At 35.1% G+C, this 18,356-nt stretch overlaps 1 protein-coding gene across 2 annotated transcripts in view; it reads left to right on the forward strand.

The window, feature by feature from the left end:
- Positions 1-1,231: 1,231 nt before the first annotated feature.
- Positions 1,232-18,356, forward strand: part of ACMSD (aminocarboxymuconate semialdehyde decarboxylase) — a 64,644-nt gene continuing 47,519 nt past the window's right edge. Inside the window, exons 1-2 of one of the 2 annotated variants that reach the window (XM_074301880.1) lie at positions 1,232-1,360; positions 11,345-11,389. In XM_074301880.1, coding sequence (XP_074157981.1) covers positions 1,304-1,360; positions 11,345-11,389 — 102 coding nt within the window. In that variant the 5' untranslated portion in view covers positions 1,232-1,303. The remainder of the gene's footprint in view (positions 1,361-11,344; positions 11,390-18,356) is intronic. The other variant, XM_074301882.1, reaches the window with a different exon arrangement.

The raw sequence follows: 18,356 nt of genomic DNA on the forward strand, positions 1-18,356 counted from the left end.
GGCATCGAGGTGGCGCAGTGGATAGAGCGCCAGCCCTGAATTCAGGAGGACCCAAGTTCAAATCTGGTCTCAGACACTTAACACTTCCTAGCTGTGTGACCCTGGGCAAGTCACTTAACCCCAGCCTCAGGGAAAAAAAAAAAAAAAAAAGAAAGAAAGAAAGAAAGAAAGCAGAAACCAATTGAGAACATTCCTGCTTTAAAAGGATTCAAAAAAGCAGGGATCGTAAACCTAATACAAGATGGGCAAAAATAAAATTGAAATGGTTAAAGGAGGTAAGCAAGGAAATTACATTGTCTTAAATGTACTGTAGATAATTAAATAATGTCAACAGTTAATATATGTGTACCAAATGGCATAGCATTTAAGTATTTCAGGGAAATACTAATTGAATTACAGGAAAAAATAAATAGCAAAACTAGAAGAGTTGGGGACCTTAATGTGCCCTTTTCAGGCCTACACAAATTTAACAAAAAAGACAAATAAGAAAGAAAATAGGGTCTGAATAGAAATTTAGAAAAATTTCTCATGATTAATGAACAGGAGTAAAAAGAAATAAACCTATTTCTTAAAAACTTTGGAGTCAGCTTCATCACCTGCCTTTCAGTCAATCTCTACATCAGATCTTCCTGATACTTAGTGTTGAAATACAGAAACTTTTATCTCATCTTCTTTATCTCTGATTACTGATGAAGATAAAACAGACTGAAAAAAATGAATTCCTCAAATGATTAGAAGATCCTCCAAAATGTTTCTAACCTGCTATATTTTTAAAAATAAAATACTTTTTAAACCAGTGTAGTACAGTGGAAAGAACAGTGATTCTGGAATCAGAGGACTTGGATTTAAATCCTACTCCTGATTCTTATTTCTTATATGACCTCCCTATGCCTCAACTTCCTCATCTGTAAAATGGAGGGACTTGAACTGGAAAACTTCTAAGATTCCTTCTGGCTCTATGTTCCTACACATATTTTTTTCATCTTACTCTAACCTGAAGCAGCCTCTAGTATTTTTAACCTCGGGAGATGGGCCAGAGTCCAGATTTTAACAATTAGTACAGAGAGAATTGCTTTAAGGGTTGCTGACTCATAGCAGATTTGACGAACAGTAAATACTTTTAACTTGAGTGAGTCAGCTCCAATGAGATTCCAGCTCATGAGACCCAAGCTACTGATTGGCTAGGGAGGATAAATCTTTGTAGATGATTAAAATAACCTGATTAACTCAATGGCCTTCACAGATATCATTGGATAAAACAACATCTTCTTCTTAACGCTTATCTTCAATTGATTTTTTAAAGATGAAAATTGACATCCACAGTCATATTTTGCCTAAAGAATGGCCTGACCTGAAAAAGGTAACTTTCAATGACCTTGCTGAACTTCTGTTTTCCTCTGTGATTTCTCCATGTTTATGTTATAATCCTTTTTCTTTCTGTGAAAATAAAACATTAGATTTCCTTAATTTTATGGGATTTAGTTGTTATTGATTATAAATTTGTTTTCCATGTCTCTGACATTTGTTTTGAGAAACAGTTCATGGGAAGAAATCAGAACTTGGCTACTTTTCAAAGTATTATTATTACTATTATTATTATTGCCACATATCACCCCTTATGGATCACAAATCTGTCTAGCGGAAGTCAAGCAGTTTTATTTGCTTTAAATCAGATTGTAAATGAACAAACAGATGCATAGGGATGTGTCACAGCTGCAAAATCAAAAACTGGGATTTTCAAGTAAATGACCATCAAATTCATTTGCATAATCTTCCCAGAAGATTGAAAGCCTGGCAGTTTTACAAGGTCTGGGTAATAATTTTTACAGAGAGTTGCACAGCTTTTCACCTTTTTGCCCATGGTTTTTGGCCTAACTTCAGATGATAAGATCAGAAACTGAGAATGTTCTCCTAGATCATTGAATCTAAGGTTTTCATTTTACAGGTGGGGAAAAAGAAAACCTAGAAAGATATCTGAACTAGATCAAACATAAAGTCATAGCGTCAGGATCTAAAAACCTCTTTTCTGATTCTATATGCAGAAAACGTAGGTTCAAATCCTACTTCTCCTTTCTGGGAATTGGTTTTTCCCCATCTGGAAATGAGGGGGCTAGATTCAACATCCTCTATGGGTCTAAAGTCTCTGCCAACTCTAAATCCTTTCTGTCTAATTTGCTTTTCTCTTTGCCTTATGGTTGATAAATTTGTTATGAAGAACAACGAAGCTACAACCTCAGAAAACTAGAATAAAGGATGCATCCTTTGTAAAATGGGTTTGCCTAAAGAGTAAAATGTAAAGTTTTCTAAAGTCCAAAATGTGCCTTTCCTCTTTTCACAATGAATTTTTGAATGAATGTTTCTTAATGAAATCAGAAGGAGAAGTAGGGTTTCTTTTTAAATAAAATGAAGTTAAAATAGTTTTCAGCTTAGCTCAAACTGGGAAAGCCTTTCTCACTCTTTTTAAAATATAGTATTCAATCTTCTAGAACTTTTATACCACTGAAAATATTCTACCTCCTCTAATCCAAGTAAGAAAAAATAAATTAAATCCAAAATTTCATTTATTCCAGGCACAAGGGAACTTATTTCCCCCTCTCCATGTGCTCTGAAGGATTGGTAATCCTAAATTTTCTTTATATACTAATACAAATGAAAGCTCAAAATTTTACTTTCTTCTGAGAATTAATTACTCAGGAACATGTGATTCCCCAATACTAGAAGCCCAAAGATTAAAATTCTGAAATGACCCTTTTTGAAATGTTGTAGACCAGAACTATAAAAAAGAATAAAGAAAACAACTCTAAAACACATGGGAGAAAAAGGGGAAAGGAACTAAAAACAATGAAATTATCACCTAGAAGTTTAACCCTAGAGAAAAAGATAAAAAAGTACCGTCCTATCTTCTTTATAAAAGTGAGGGACCATGGGTGTGAAATATTATCTATACTTCCAGATTACAGAGAAGGAATGGTTGGTTTTGCTCAAGTACTTTGTTTTTCCCTTTATCTCTTTATTCTTAGTTTCAAATGAATTTGACATATAAACAAAATATCAATTTTAAAAAGTTTTAAGAAAGGCTATAAACCACCACTCTATATATTTCTATAAACATCAATAAAAATCTGTAAAGGTTATTTCCTCTCTATTCCCTTCCCTTCTGACAAAAAAAATAAAATAAAATAAAATAAAAAATAAAAAATAATGTGACTGACATCTCTGCTAAGAACTTGCTCCCCTGCATCCTTTTGACCCAGTTGTGTATTCCTGAAGGACAAGTAGACTCTCTTTGATGTTAATGATTTCATGAAATAAAAGCACCAAAATTTCTTAATTCATAAATTTTTGAGACAGAAGCTGTTAGACCTATTTGCTTGGGGGATAGTATTCAGTACATTTAGAGCTAGGAAATGATAGTAATTTTATTACATTCTTTACGGCTGGAGCATCACATTATTTTGTTTTTTATTTTGCTTTTTTTTTCCTTGAAGAGTTTATATTTTAAGAGGATTCATACAAAGCACCAAGAATGATAAGCACTGAACTAGTTATTTATGGGTCTGGTATCACCAAATTCCAAAGCTAGATTCTAGATATCAGAGTTTAATTCAGGCTTTAAAACTTTTTATGTTGCACAGACCCACTTATGGGAAAGTTAATCCTAAGAATTCCCAACAACATTTCCCTCTTATTATCCTGCCCTGAAATATCACACAGATGAGAGCCCCTGAAATAATCCACAAAACCTATAGTTGTTGATTGCTTCCTAAGTATCAAAGGCCTGAAGAACATTTATTAGAATCTGCAACATTTCAGAAGTAAAAAGAAAATGAAAAAACTCCCAGGCTCCATATTGCTAAGGTCAAGGAGCTGGTGGCAGTGGTTTTAACTGATTTTTTAAGTATGAACTCTCATGTGGGAAGAGGAGAAGAGGGTCAAAAATTCTTAAGAACAGGGCCCAGAAGTAGGAGTTGTGCTAATTTTGCTTGCAGGTATAATTTAAATGGAAACTAAGATGATCCCTGCCTCAAAATTTCACCCATTACCTCTGGAATATATTCAAGAGTCATTTGCTAGTGATATTTTAAAATGCTCTGATAAGAAAACATAATCTATTTTAAGAACCTGGTAATATTAGCAGTCATTTGCATTTTAGTGTGAATGAATTTACTCTGCTACTTTCCTCATAACATTTAGCTGAGATTGTACACAGAGGGAAGAAAAATGTTTATAGAAAGATGTGCTATGTGCTACACAAAGCCATTCATATATGCTTCATAAATATTTGAAAGAAGAAAAACACTCCTATATATACATATACATATATATATGTATGTGTATATATATATATATATATATATATATATATATCAGTAGTCTAGGATCTTAATCCAGACTGGACTTGAATACAGGTCCTGGCTATACCCAGTTGTATGAAGATGAGCAAAAGTAGAGCCTACTGATTTTGCAATTAGGACATCTGGGTTCAAATTCTTTCTCTTCCACTTCTTTCTTCCCTAGTGTGCCATACTAATCAGCTGGGGCAGTGAACATGAAAATAGCTAGTCACATAATTAGTGTCATGATTGAAAAGGAACAGGGCAAAGTTGGACATGAGGTCACTATTGCATATATTGAGGAAATTATTACAAGTATACAAGTGTGACCTTCTCCACATATACTCTGTGCCCTATCATCTTGTAGAATAAGCTCCATCAATGTAAAAGCCTCTAACTTCTAGTTATAAAAATCTATGCCCCCAAAATTGCACGTGTATAACATATATTGGATTAAATTACTGTCTAGAGGTGGAGATGAAGAAAAGGGAGACAAAAAAAATTTGGAACAAAATTTTTTGCAAGGATGAATGTTGAAAATTATCTATACATATGTTTTGAAAATAAAAACCTTTAATTAAAAAAAAATCTATACCCTATAGTCTTAGAGAGTAGTTTGAGGCTCACAAAGTTTAAGTGACTTGTATATGATTATAATGACAGGCAGGGAATATAAAGCCTAGATTTCAAATCCAACACCCTATCTAGGGCTTTCCCTCCTCTTAAAAATCCACTTCAGGTTGTCTTGCCTTAGCATATTATGGCACCTGCCGCATTTGGCTTTTACTTATTTAAGTACTTATTTTGTCTGCCCTACTAGAACATAAGGTCCTTGAGGATAAAAATTCATCTTTATTTCCTTCATAGTACCCAGCACAATACAAATACTGAATAGATTTAAATGCTGTTGTTTAAGGTTAAAGAGGATAGTTTATAACATAATGGCAGTATGGAAGATGGATAGAAATTGTGTTCAGTCCTCGGACTTTCTGGGAAACATGGAGATTGGGTGCACAAAATGAATTAGCATATCTTCTAACTCATTCAATCAGTGTCCCATTGACTAGAATCAGAAAAACGAGCTTATAGAATCATAGATTTAAAGCAGAAAGAGACCTTAGAGGCTGAGTCCAGCCGTTTATTTTACAGATGAGCAATCTAAAGTATGTAGAGTTCCAATGACTGGCCCAAGATCATATAATTAATAAGTTCTAAGGCAGAATTAAACCCAGGACTTCCTGACTCCAAGTCCAGAACCCTATTCATTACTCCAAACTGATTAGTAAGAGTATTTTTTAAAAGTAGGAGGAGCAGAATTGCCTGTTTGTCCTCATCCACTTATTCTTCCATATTTGAATATCTTCTTATTCTTGCATTTGAATCCTGGCAATGACCCTCTTAAAATAAAATCAGCAGTCACCCTCCTCCACAGTCTTCCACCTGAGTACCCTGGGAGACCTCTCCCTGCCTACTTAACAATGAGGTCAAATCTGTTTTCCACATCTAACCTCTTCCACTGCCCAGTGTCCTCATGCTACCCATCAGTTGTTCAAAGTCCTTTCCTGAATTAGCCTGCTCAGGCTTACTTTTTGTTCCCTCCTGTGTTCCTGTTTCAAAATTATTTTCTTCCCTAAAATCACAGAGCTTTAAAACTACAAAGAACATATATCTAATAAATTTTCCATCCCATCATTTCACAGATTGGAGGAGGTAAAGATACTAGCTGTGGGACTCTGAACAAGACATTTAATCCCTATTTAACTCAGTTTTATCATCTATAAAATAGGAATAATAATAGAACCTACTTCCTAGGGTTGTTGGATTTGTAGTTTCATGAGCATTCATCTTTTTTATTATACTATGTTCTAGAAATTATTGTTTTATTCCATAAATTAAAAATTAAGTAAGTTTTTAAAAAATTCAGACCTTCTATTATTTTAGTCCATTTTGTACTGTGCTATCTCAAGATTTCCTCCAGTGTTCTCCTGAACACTTTCCATGTCAGCCCACAAAGGGTTTTTCTTCAAAGACTAACTTCAGCATGATTTCCAAGCAACTAACCAAACCATCAAACTTTTCCTATAACAGTTTTCTAATTATGAGCACAGATATCAATAGCAAATTCAATGACTGGGCCTATGGCCAGAAAACTCAGCTACATTAAATGCAAACTTGGGCAAATGGAACAAATAAAGATGCCAGAGATACAAATAAATTTGAAAAAATGCTTTTCCTCTTCAAGGACCCTCGGGAGGTCATGGTATAAAGTATATTAGATGAAACATTAAAGGTTTTCCTTTATTTAAAATATATTTTTGATGTATACAATGCAACTGAAGAATATTCCTTCCCTCTTTCATCTGCTTTTCTTACCATTTCTTTCTTTCTTTTTTTTTTCTATTTTTTTTGCAAGCTCTATAATAAAGGTATTAAAAGAATAATCTGGTTTTAGGTATCATTTTAGAACCTCAGGCTTCATTGAAAGAATCAATGCTTCTTTTAAGCCCATCGTTGCTTTTTAAATATTAATAGCCAAACCAAGGTGACCTTCACTTTGCAGCTGAAAGAAGAAATGAGGGCAGGCAGAATCAACAAGGCATTGGCTAATCATTAGCTGATTGCAAATGAGGAGGATCAAAAAACCAGTTAAGATGTGCTTTTCATCTCTTCTGGAAAAGAGCAATTGTTGGGCCTACTGGTTATTGCTAAGACCTTAGGAAACATCCCAGTGGGGAGAGACTGATTTTATGGAGCTGCATTTGGGTTATTACAAATTCATTAAGGTCCATTTTCACAAACAAAAAATAATAAGAGTGAGATTTGTATGTGAGATTTGGTGCTATGAAGTCTTGGATTGGAAGGCAATCTTAGCACTTCTACTTGGTACCTCTATGATACTGGGCAGGCCACTTAACCTCTCAATGCCTCAATTTCCTTGCCTGTCAAATGAGAATGATTTCCATGATCCTCACTAACCCTAAATGATCTTGTGACTTGCAAAGTTATTATATAGAAGACAGCTTCAAATTGTAAGAATCCCCTTCCTAATAAACTCCAAGGAAGTCAAGCAAATCTAAGGGTGTTATTTCAAGTTTGTTTATATATATATATATATATATATATATATATATATATATATATATATATATATCCTCATCTGCTAATCACTAATTAATTGCTAATTAATGATCATGATTTTCTTTTCATACTTTTAGTTTTTAGGAAGAAACTATAATAAGCATAACATGGTTTTGTGTAATAATCATACATTAAAGTTTGGTTTTGACAAAGAAAATAAATTGGAAGTTATTTGATATTAACTTTACAAAAAGAGTTCATTATAAATGTCCTTTGAATTGGGTTTCTTTCTCTTATTTGCTATGTAACTTTTACAGTGGCCCTAGATTTTTTGCCTATAGAAAAGAAAGAACAAAGTATGTCCCTGTATGAGGTACTGAAGGCAGAAAATTGAAGCTCAGTCTAGTGATATCTTCCTATAATAATTACCTTGAAAACTAGTTATTGAACTGTTGTCTGGGCTGTTCTTTTGAATGTTGTCAGTACCTTCTAAATTTATGCTCTGGGACAAAGCCCCATTCACTCTGCCTTAGTTATATCTCTGAAATTCAGGAAAAGTCATCTCGCCACTCCCAATTAGCTTATCTATGGAAAAAAATAATACTTGTATCACATATATATCACAGAGTTATTGTGAAGAAAGTTCTTTGTAAATGCTAAATTACTTCATAAATGTAAGCTATTACTTATTTAAGAGGTAAGTTCTTGAAAAATATGATTCAATTTATGAAAAATTAATAAGTAGGTAATTTTTCAGTTATATAACCATAATTTTTATTTGAAGCTAAAGCATCAAATTAAAATGCCTTGAAACTCTGTATTGACTGCAATTGCCTGCAAAGATTCTATAAAGTTCTTTGAACTTGTTAAATTCCATGGGATAGTTCACAGAGGAAAAATTTAAAGACTATTAACAAGTATGAATGGAGTTCAACTGGAGTCCTACATTAAAGGAAAAGAAAAATAATAGAAGAGGAGCTTGGGTGAGAGGGGAAAGAGCAGCTTTGCTAAGACTGAAATAATTACAGACTCCATCTATATCTAGTAGGTATTTAAACCAGGAGTCAAAGCAAACATATCTTAGTACAGATATTCCTAAGCCATTAAAGGATTTCTGAGATCATGAGGAAATAGATGGCTGCAAAGCTTCCATGAAATTTATAGTTGCTTTGGTCTAGGATTTTCTTCTACTGTTTTCATTAATATTATTTTACATGTGCCTGGTTCTGAATTCCTAGGTAGAGTCAGCAGGGGTTTATTTAAATAAAATCTATTTCTTTAAAGATCATAAGACCTCTAAAGAAACAGATTTCACTTATATAGCACCTACTATGTATCAGGCACCATGCTAAATGATGTAAAAATATTATCTCATTTGATCTTCATGTCAGCCTTGATAAGTAGTTGCTATTATTATCCTCATGGAACACATGGATTTGAACTGCTAATTAGTATCTGAAGATTGATTTGAATTCAAGTCCTCTTGACTCCAGGCCCAGGACTCTGACCACAATCTCAATAAATTAGGAGGCTAGGTTATCTGCTATGTTAACAAAAGCTGATGTTTCTATAGCATTTTGAGGTTTGTTAGGTGGCACAGGGGATAAAGTATTGGATTTAGATTCAGGAAAAATTATTTTAAATCTGGACTCAGACACTTACTAGCTATGTGACCCTACTTAAGTCACTTAACTCCATTTGACTCAGTTTCCTCACCTGTAAAATGAGCCTGAGAAGAAAATGGCAAACACTCCAGTATTTTTGCCAAGCAAATCCCAAATGAGGTTATAAAGAGTAAGACATAACTGAAAAAGTGACTGAACAAGGAAAGCAAGAATGTATTTTAAAAACTAGAGAGGGTTAGCAAGGATCCAGTTGAAGTTAGTCACTATGTATTTGTAGTGAGAAAATTAAACTCAATTACTTTAACTTATTCAATGACTCAGCAGCTCTAAAGCAATAATGGAGAAATCATATTTAAGCGTTATAAAGGAATAAGGATTCACAGGACTAGGATGGCAGATAATGAAGGGACACAAGGGATTCTGGTATAGTAGCTGCTGAAACTCATTCTTCATCAGGCTGTGTGAACTCTGGAGCTTCTCTACTTCAATCTTCCCCCATTAGAATATATTGTATTTGAGGGAAGAAGCTGTCTTTTTTCTGTCTTTTAGCACAGTGCACATAGTTAATGTTCAGTAACTGCCTATTAGCCAATTAAATGATTAAAACTTAAAAAATACAATAAAGAATTTGAATGAAAGCTGGCTATGGAAGCAAGTTAATAAGAGAATGAAAAGATATTAAACACTTACTCAGTGTCAAGCACTATGCTGGAGGAGAGACCTGGAAAATAAGGATTCACCAAAAGATTGAAGATTATGAAAATTGCAAAATATAGGTTTACTGAGAGACTGAGAGGTAGAAGTGCATAGGAGGCTGTAGTTAGAGGTAGATTTTAGATTTCTTGGATCTTGGAGATGGAAGAATCTGAGAAATGCTGAGATCTTGGATCTGTTGGTAATTGGCTGAAATGGAATGAAGGTGGTACCAGAAATTTAGGAAGTGAAGGAATCATGAGAGATCACAGCTTTTTTTAGAAGGATTATCAACATGAATAATGAAAGCCTTGAGGAACATAGATTAAAAGGGAGAAAAGACCTCAAAAGTTATCTAGTCCAATTCCTTCAATTTTTCAGGTGAGGAAACTGAAGTCTAGAAATGAAGATCTTACAGGAATTAAATAGCAGAACCAAGATTCAAACTCAGGTCTTCTGACTCCAAATTCAGTGCTCTTTCTACTATACTACATTGCTTCCCATTATAGGAGATGGTGATGCAAAGAAAAGGGCCATGGGCTAACTACTAAAGTTGTTGTTGAAATAGTTGTAATAATGGCTAAGGAGCTAATTAAAAACAGCAATAAGAATGAAAAAAAAAAATCTATGCAAGCAGCATATATGGTTCCTGAAAAGCAGTTATTGCCATTAAAGGATGTGCTAACCCTTCTTCCCGCCTCTTACATCTTGGTTCTATCATTCCCAATCTGGTATTCTTTCCACCATTCCAGGCTGCCTTTCCAAGGAAGCCTTAGGAATGACAAGAAAGCACACATCACCATTCTACAGTTTGAATTTTAGAGCAGAAAGTAAATTTTTTAAAAGTATAACATCACCTATTTTCACTAGAAACCCAAGGAACTGAAATAAAATCTGAAATAGGGATCAGAACTGTAAGAAACTTTAGAGGTCATCTAATGCTTACATTTCACAGATGAAGAAACTGAGGTCCAAAGAGAAAAATAGTTTTGCCCAAAATCAGATAGATGGAAATGACAGAATTGGGACTTAACTTTAGGGCTCCTAGCATCAGGCCCATCCACAAAACTCATATGAAGAACATTCCCTTACACATCCTTATGTCTTTGTTTTTCCAGCAGTTTCTAACAGCCCAACAGTGAGCCAAATATTGTTCACTACAACATATAACTAATAATGAATTCCAAAAGAAAAAAAAAAGAGGGAATGATGTCATCAAGAAATTTATCAGAAGAAGAGAAAATGGGTTGGTCACGTGGGAAGGGAGAGAATAATAGGAGCACTGCCAGAACTTCCTCTGGTACCTGTGTGGTGTCAGGAGAGACCAAAAGAGACCTCTAGTCAGTCTCATAAGATGATAAAATCTAGAGTTGTATGGAATGGACAGGTGTGGATGAATTGTTTTTGAAGGAACTTCCAAATCAATGAAATCACAGATCTATTTGGATATTTTAGTTCATTTCTATTTGAGTATTTAGTTCATGCTATAGTTGTTATTATTTGTTTTTAGGAATTTAAATACTATATTTCCTGAATCAAATGTTCCTATGAACTATGGGCTTGTTTCCATTTCAACCCTTTGAGAATTTAATTGTGCTTTTCTGCTCTCTACAGAGATATGGCTATGGAGGATGGGTGCAGCTCCATCACGACAGTAAGGTTGGTACCTTCCTCTCATCAGGTTTTATGAACCCACTAGTCTCCTACAAGCACCCAATGCAGTATAGAACCTACAGAAACTTGTGTGATTCCAAAGCAGGGCCTTCAGATAGCTGAGTTACTTTATCTCCCTGATTAACTTTGCATTCCTTGAGAGGTTTCTCAGGGTTATTAGGGGGAAAAAATGGTTCCTTCAAAGAGCAGCATTTAAAAAAGATGAAACCATAGTTTGATGCCATTAAAAAACTTCTTTTTGCCCTGAAACCAATTTGGACATTTATTATTCTGCCTTTAGGAAGTGACCTAGTCGTCACCACAGGTTATTGCGGTGTATTAAGGTAGGCTAAATTAATGGAGTATTTTGGATTCCAGTGCAATTTAGAGAAATTAAATATCAGAGGCAAAGGAGAAAAGCCTTCACAGGGGCCAGAGCTTGATAAAAGTGAAAAGGAAGGAAGGAGAAAGAGCCTCCAGGCAATCCAATTTGCAAATAATTAGGCCCAAGGGTGAGCTAGAAACCTGGCTCTGGGAAGGACTGTATCCCCTAACTTTATTCACAGAGTAATAATGAGCTATCATTAACACAGCTGGAGCCTGCTTAGCATTTCTTCCTCATCTTCCACTTTTCTGAATCTTATTTATGAAATGTTTCTGAATGCCTTCTGTATAGCACATAGCATAAACAGGATACACGAAAAGCAAGCATTATGCCTAGCTTTCTAGAGTACACAACTGTAACTGGTTGGTTATTTTATTAAAGGTAAAGTACCACAGAGATGAAGATACTTCAAGGCTCCCAAGTAACTCAAATCTTAGGAACTTCGCGATTAATTTTTAATCCCACTGTTTCAATTTGAAATTTGACTCTAGAACAGAATCTGATTGCTCTGGAAATACTAAGTCTACTGTAAATATGTACCCACATGTAGGAAGTCATAATATTTTTTTTAAATAAGGTAACACCATCTTACAAAGGAAATTGTGTTTGTAGTGGACATTATTGTGCAAAATGATTATGACATAAGCATACCATTTGAAATGTTGCCTAGAGCACTGTTGTTTTTGCAAAAAAACAAAAACAAAAACAAAAAAAACTTATTATTACATTATAATCAAATCCCTCAGTAGCATCATTTGGCCAATTATCCAAGACACAAATCAAGTAAAATCTCAGAATTCAAAATTCAAAGGGACTTTGTTAATGATCATCTTGTTCAACTGTATCATTTTACAAATGAGGAAAATGAGGTCAAAGTCTATATAAAACAGAAACAAGGTGGTTTGAGTTGGGGTTGGAGATGGAGCTGGAGCTATAGAAAGTTAAGCTTTAAAGGAAGTTAGAAATTCTAATGAGTAGAAGAGAGAAAGAAAGGCACTGCTGGGAAGTTGATGGGAGATGCCATATTGTGTAAGATTAATAACAAGAAGACCAGTTAGGAGGTCACAAGGGAGAATAAGGCAAAATAAGCCTGCAAAGTTAACCAGGGCCAGGTTGAGCAGGGGTGTAAATACTAAAGAGAGGAGTATTTATTTTATGCTAGAGTCAGTAAGCAACAAAACATAAGCCATAATTAGGTTTTTCATAACCCCTTAAATATCTGATGACCTTGTGAGATCATTAAAAGCAAATTTCTCATCAATCATTTGGAGATTTAAATTTCATAAATAGCTGTTAATACTGAAGAACTTTGCCACCTGTCTCTACTTTGTAATGTGAAGGATTGGTTAAATGACATGCTTCAGAGTCACCAGATGAAGTGCTCCAATAATGCCTCTAATATTAATGATGTCCATCACACACACACACACACACACACACACACACACACACGGGTCAATATAATATGTGCTCTTCACCTCACCCCATGGACACAGTACAGAGGATCACAAATGGGAATTCATGGGAATGATGATGAAATGAAAAAAGGAAACAAGTAATTATGAAGTACCTGCTATGTTCCAGACACTGTGTTAAATGTTTTATAAATATTGTCTCATTTAATTTTCCTAATAATACTAGGAGATAAGTGCTATTATTATCTCCATTTTATAGCTGAGGAAACTGCGGCAGAAAGAAGTTAAGTGACTTGTCTCCACCGCTAGTAAGTGTCTCAGGTGGGATTTGAATTCAGGTCTTCTTGATTCCTGATCTAGAACTCTAGCCACTGTGCCATCTAGATGCCAAGTTGGGCACAAGCATTAGAGATCCTGCACCTTAGTTCCCCTCTGTATTGATTCTAATTTCTGGTTCCTATTTTTCCCCTTTTATCTCCTTAATTTGACATTGATTTAACCCTCTGTAATAGATTCTGTATCTGAACTCCTAGACCTCAATTTCTATTCATGTTCTCTGGATCACCTTCTCCAAACTTAATGTTTGGTGAAAGGTCAGAGGACAAGTCAACAAGCATTTATTATGCACCTGCTATGTGCCAAGCACTATTCAATCTTCAGGGTGACGGGTTTTGTTTTTTTTTTTTTGTGATCAGGAAGTAATAGATTTAGATCTAGAAGAAACCTTGAAGAGTATCAAGTTCAAAAACTTTAACTTTAATTTTATATATGAATAAACTGATGCCATAAGAGTTTTAAGAGTTTCTCAAAGTCACAGACTATAAATGTCTAAAGCAGCATATAAACTCAGAATCATCCTGACTTTAGGACCATCACTCTGTCTGCTGAAACACCTTAGTTACGTATCTTAGAACTGTAGAAATTATTGCATAGTGACTATATACATGAGCTATAGAAATACAAAAAGTAAATAAAAATACTAGAGAGCTAATGAGAGTAATATCATTGTATTGTGCCATAGCATTCTCTCATCTTTAACACATTCACTTAGCTCCCCTTTCCCTTTGGCGGATTACAATCTTTTAAGCAATAAAGAGAAAACTTCCCCCACCTTTTTATCTCTGTTATGATAATGACTGTAAAAATGCAAAATAACTTTACTTAAACATATGCACTGGACAGAGAGGGGGGAAAAAAAACCAATTTCAGAGTTGGAAGGGATTTTGGTAGCCAACTAGTACAATCCCATTTCAAGTAGAATTCTCTCTACAACATACGTGATAAATGTTCATCTAGCCTGGAGCAAAGTTTCAGTGAAAGACTTCCCAACCTGTTCATTTTGCTTTGGGACAGCTTCATAGTTGGAGAGGGGGGGAGGGAAGGAGGGAGGGAGGGAAGAAGGGAGAGAGGGAGGAAGGGAAGAAAGGAGGGAGAGAGGGAGGAAGGGACGGAGACAGAGACAGAGTGACAGAGATGGAAAGAGGGAAAGAGAAAGGGAGAGGGAGACAGGGAGGGAAACAGACAGAGAAACAGAGAGATACACACAGAGAGACAGGGAAATAGGGAAACAGAGAGAGAGAGAGATTGATAGAACTTTATTAAGTACTTATACTCTGTGCTAAGCATTGTGCTAAGTGCTGGGGATATTAAAACAAGAAAACTAAACATTCCCTACTCTCAAAGTAAATACATTCCAAAAGAAGAAAATAAAACTTAAAAAGGAGCTAGAAAAATGAAGACAGACTGAAAGACCAGACCATCATTGCTAGGGTTCCTACTAATGTAAGAGAGTTTTTCCTTACCTAAAGCCTCTTTGTTATTTCTACCCATTCATTGCTCCTCTGTATGCCCCTTTGGGCCCAAGAGAACTAATCTAACTCTCTTTCATATGATAGACCAACTTGTACTTCACACCTTCCATGACCTATTGAATTGATGTCAGGTCTTTCACCAATCTAATTGCCCTGCTCTTCCCCAGTTGCTCATCAGCTATTCTTCCCAAGCTGTGCTGCAAGAATATCCATAATATGGATAAGCAGTCAGAAATCAATAGACTATTGATTATACCACTCTGCTACTTACTGACAATTTTCTTGCACTTGAAGATAGAAAGATCTGTATTTAAATCCCACCTCTGATACTAGCTTCTTGACCATAGGCAATTCATTTAAACTTTCTCAGAGGCAACACCTCAAAATAATAATTTACTTATGACTGGGAATTGGATTGGGGAGGGGGGAAGTTATAATTGATGATCCACATCAATAGATCCTTGATAAAGTGGAAAGTCAGAGATATGTATATACATCTTTATTCAAATGAGAACATAACATAAAAGGAAATATCTATAAAAAATAAAATACTGAAACTTACAAAATAAGAAATATGATCTTAATAGACCAATCTGAAAAGGAGAAAACAAATAAATCATTAATGAGCTTCTCTGCAAACAACACCAGGACAAGTCCATTCTGTCAGTGAATTCTTGCAAATTTTCAACTATATATAGGATTGACTGGAGTGTAGTGAGATTGAAGACAGGAAAATTATCTAGATAACTAGATGTAATCTCTATATTTCTAGACTATTTTAAACATAATAAAAACTGCATGCTAATTCAACTCTTTTATTAGATAAATGTGGTTTGAGCTCATAAAGTTGATTCATGAGAAATATAACAATTATGACACCACTTTTCTCCCACCCAGATAAATAGCAATAATGAAATTTGGGATTTTTCACTTGCAAAGTGTTTTTTCTTCTACATTCATCTGATAAAACTAAATTTCTGGGACAACTGATCTCAATGCCTAATTTAACTGAAATTTGAGCTTCCCAAAAGATCTTGCTGAAACACTTTACAACTGTTTTTCTCTGTTTTCTTTCTCAGTCCTTAATTCCTGTATAGACCTGAAACAGTGCCAGTGACATTTGTTTGTCATTGTAGAGTTTTATAATGATTTCAAAGAGCAATACATTTCTCTTTTAATTGGTATATATAGGAAGCAGCAAATGAAGCAAGTGTACCTTTGGCACTTCTGATTCTTATTAGTTTCTCGACTATAGGCAATTCATTGACCAGTGAAAACATAAAAATGTTTCAGAAACCATACACAGTAGGGCTGAAACAAAAATCATTCCACATCTGTGGGTCATTCTCATCAACATTTATTGAAGGCTTACTATGTGCTAAGCATTCAGGCAAAGACAGTCCCTCTTTCAATTACCTTATGGTCTAATTGGAAATTGCACAATAACTCGCACAGTGCCTATCACATAGTATGCCTTTAATAAATTCTTGTGGATTAAGTAATGATTGAAAATACATACTATATCAATCTATTATTCTTGATGAGCTTAGTTTTCTTTGCATTTGACACCTAAGCCTAACTACCAGGGAAGAGATGGTAAAGCAGTAAACAAAAAGAAGATGGCTACTTTTGGAGAGGGGATAGAAAGTAGGCTTTAAACTAACCCCTAAAATTCCCTCAAAATATCATATTAAAGCTAGAAAGGACCTTAAGGATCATCTGGTCAAATTCCTCTACTTAACAGGGAAGGAAACTGAAACTCAGAGAGGGAATTCACTTGCTCAAGGACACAGACAAATCCAAATCTCACAGACTTGAATATTGTGAGGATACAAAGAACCAGAGATCCTCTTGTCCAAATCTCTCATTTTACCAAATAGAAGTGAAAGACTCGCAGTTAGTGTCAGAGCAGGAACTAGAATCCTTTTCTCTAATCTTTCAACCCAACACTCTTTCATTCAGGCTACTTCAATCTGAGGAACAAGTTGTACAGTGATAAGAGTGCCAGGACTGAAGTCAGGAACACTCATCTTCCTGAGTTCAAATCTGGCTTCGGACACTTACTATCTGTGTGACCCTGGGAAAATTACTTAACCCTGTTTGCCTCAGTTTCCTCATCTATAAAAGTGATCTAGAGAAGGAAATAGAAAAGTACTCCAGTATCTTTTCCAAGAAAACCTCAAATGAAATAATGAAAGATTAGATGAGGCTGAAACTATTCAACAACAAATTTAAATCAGATTTCCTCAGGGACAGGAGAGTTGGTGGTCAGAGTGTAGATGCCTTTCCGAGACATCAATCTCTGATTTCATGACAAAGAGATAACCAGGAATTTGGCTCTTTAAAACTTCCACATGTACCCTGTGACCCAAATTCACCCCATCCAAGCTCTTTCTTTTACTCTTCTGGAATGTTTAAGTTGTGCAGTGTGGTAATGTTCTAAGTCTGGGGAGGGGGAGATAAGGAATAGAGAAGGGGGGGGGGGAAAGGTGAGGGACAGAGAGAGAAGAGAGAAAGAGAGAGGGGAGAGGAGGGGGAGAAGGAGAGAGAAAGGGAGACAGAGAGAAAGAAGGAGGGAGAGAGACAGAGAGATACAGAGTGAGTTTCATAGTGATAAAGGAAGCAGTCTTCTTTTTCTTACCTTGCCATTCAAATCATTGGTCCAACTTTCTGTAGATCAATTCAGTTGGTATTCTAAAGTTGAAAAATACTGTGAGGGGATAAACTTCTTACATAGGACCAGACCTTGCTTCTTATTGTAAGGCTGATCTTCAGTTTGGATATCATCATACCCAGGACTCTCCTTAAGGAATCCTAAAAGACCACCAAGATGGAAAACCAGCTGGAGTCTGCTTCTGTTCTCCACTCTCATTATCCTATCACAGGTTCCACAAACTCATAGTTCTACTCATTCCTTAACTCAAAGATCTAGTAACAGTCTTCTTACTTAGAATTTCTTACAATTTCTTATTTTCAGTTCTTTAAAAATCTTCTATGGGACAAATTGCCAACCTTTGGACAAATTCCACCTCTACCTTCCACCCCATAGCCCTATCCTTGTTTTAGAACTCCATGTAGGAAGATAAATTAGAAGTAGGTAGAGACCATAAAGCTAATCATAGAAATTTGGGTTCTATTAATATGACAAAATGGTATTTTTAAAAGATTAATCTGTTTATATACAGGATTAACTAGAATGGGGAGAGATTGAAGACAGGAAAATTAGCTAGAGGACTAGATTCAAAAAAGCTTAATGTGCTAATGTCCCAGATTAAGATATTGACAATGGGAAGGGGAAGGGGAGGTAGATATGAAAGACTTTATAAAAGAATTTAAATGATTTGCTGACTTTGAATTTTAAA

The sequence above is a fragment of the Sminthopsis crassicaudata genome, chromosome 3 (assembly GCF_048593235.1).
Source record: "Sminthopsis crassicaudata isolate SCR6 chromosome 3, ASM4859323v1, whole genome shotgun sequence".
NCBI lineage: Eukaryota > Metazoa > Chordata > Mammalia > Dasyuromorphia > Dasyuridae > Sminthopsis > Sminthopsis crassicaudata.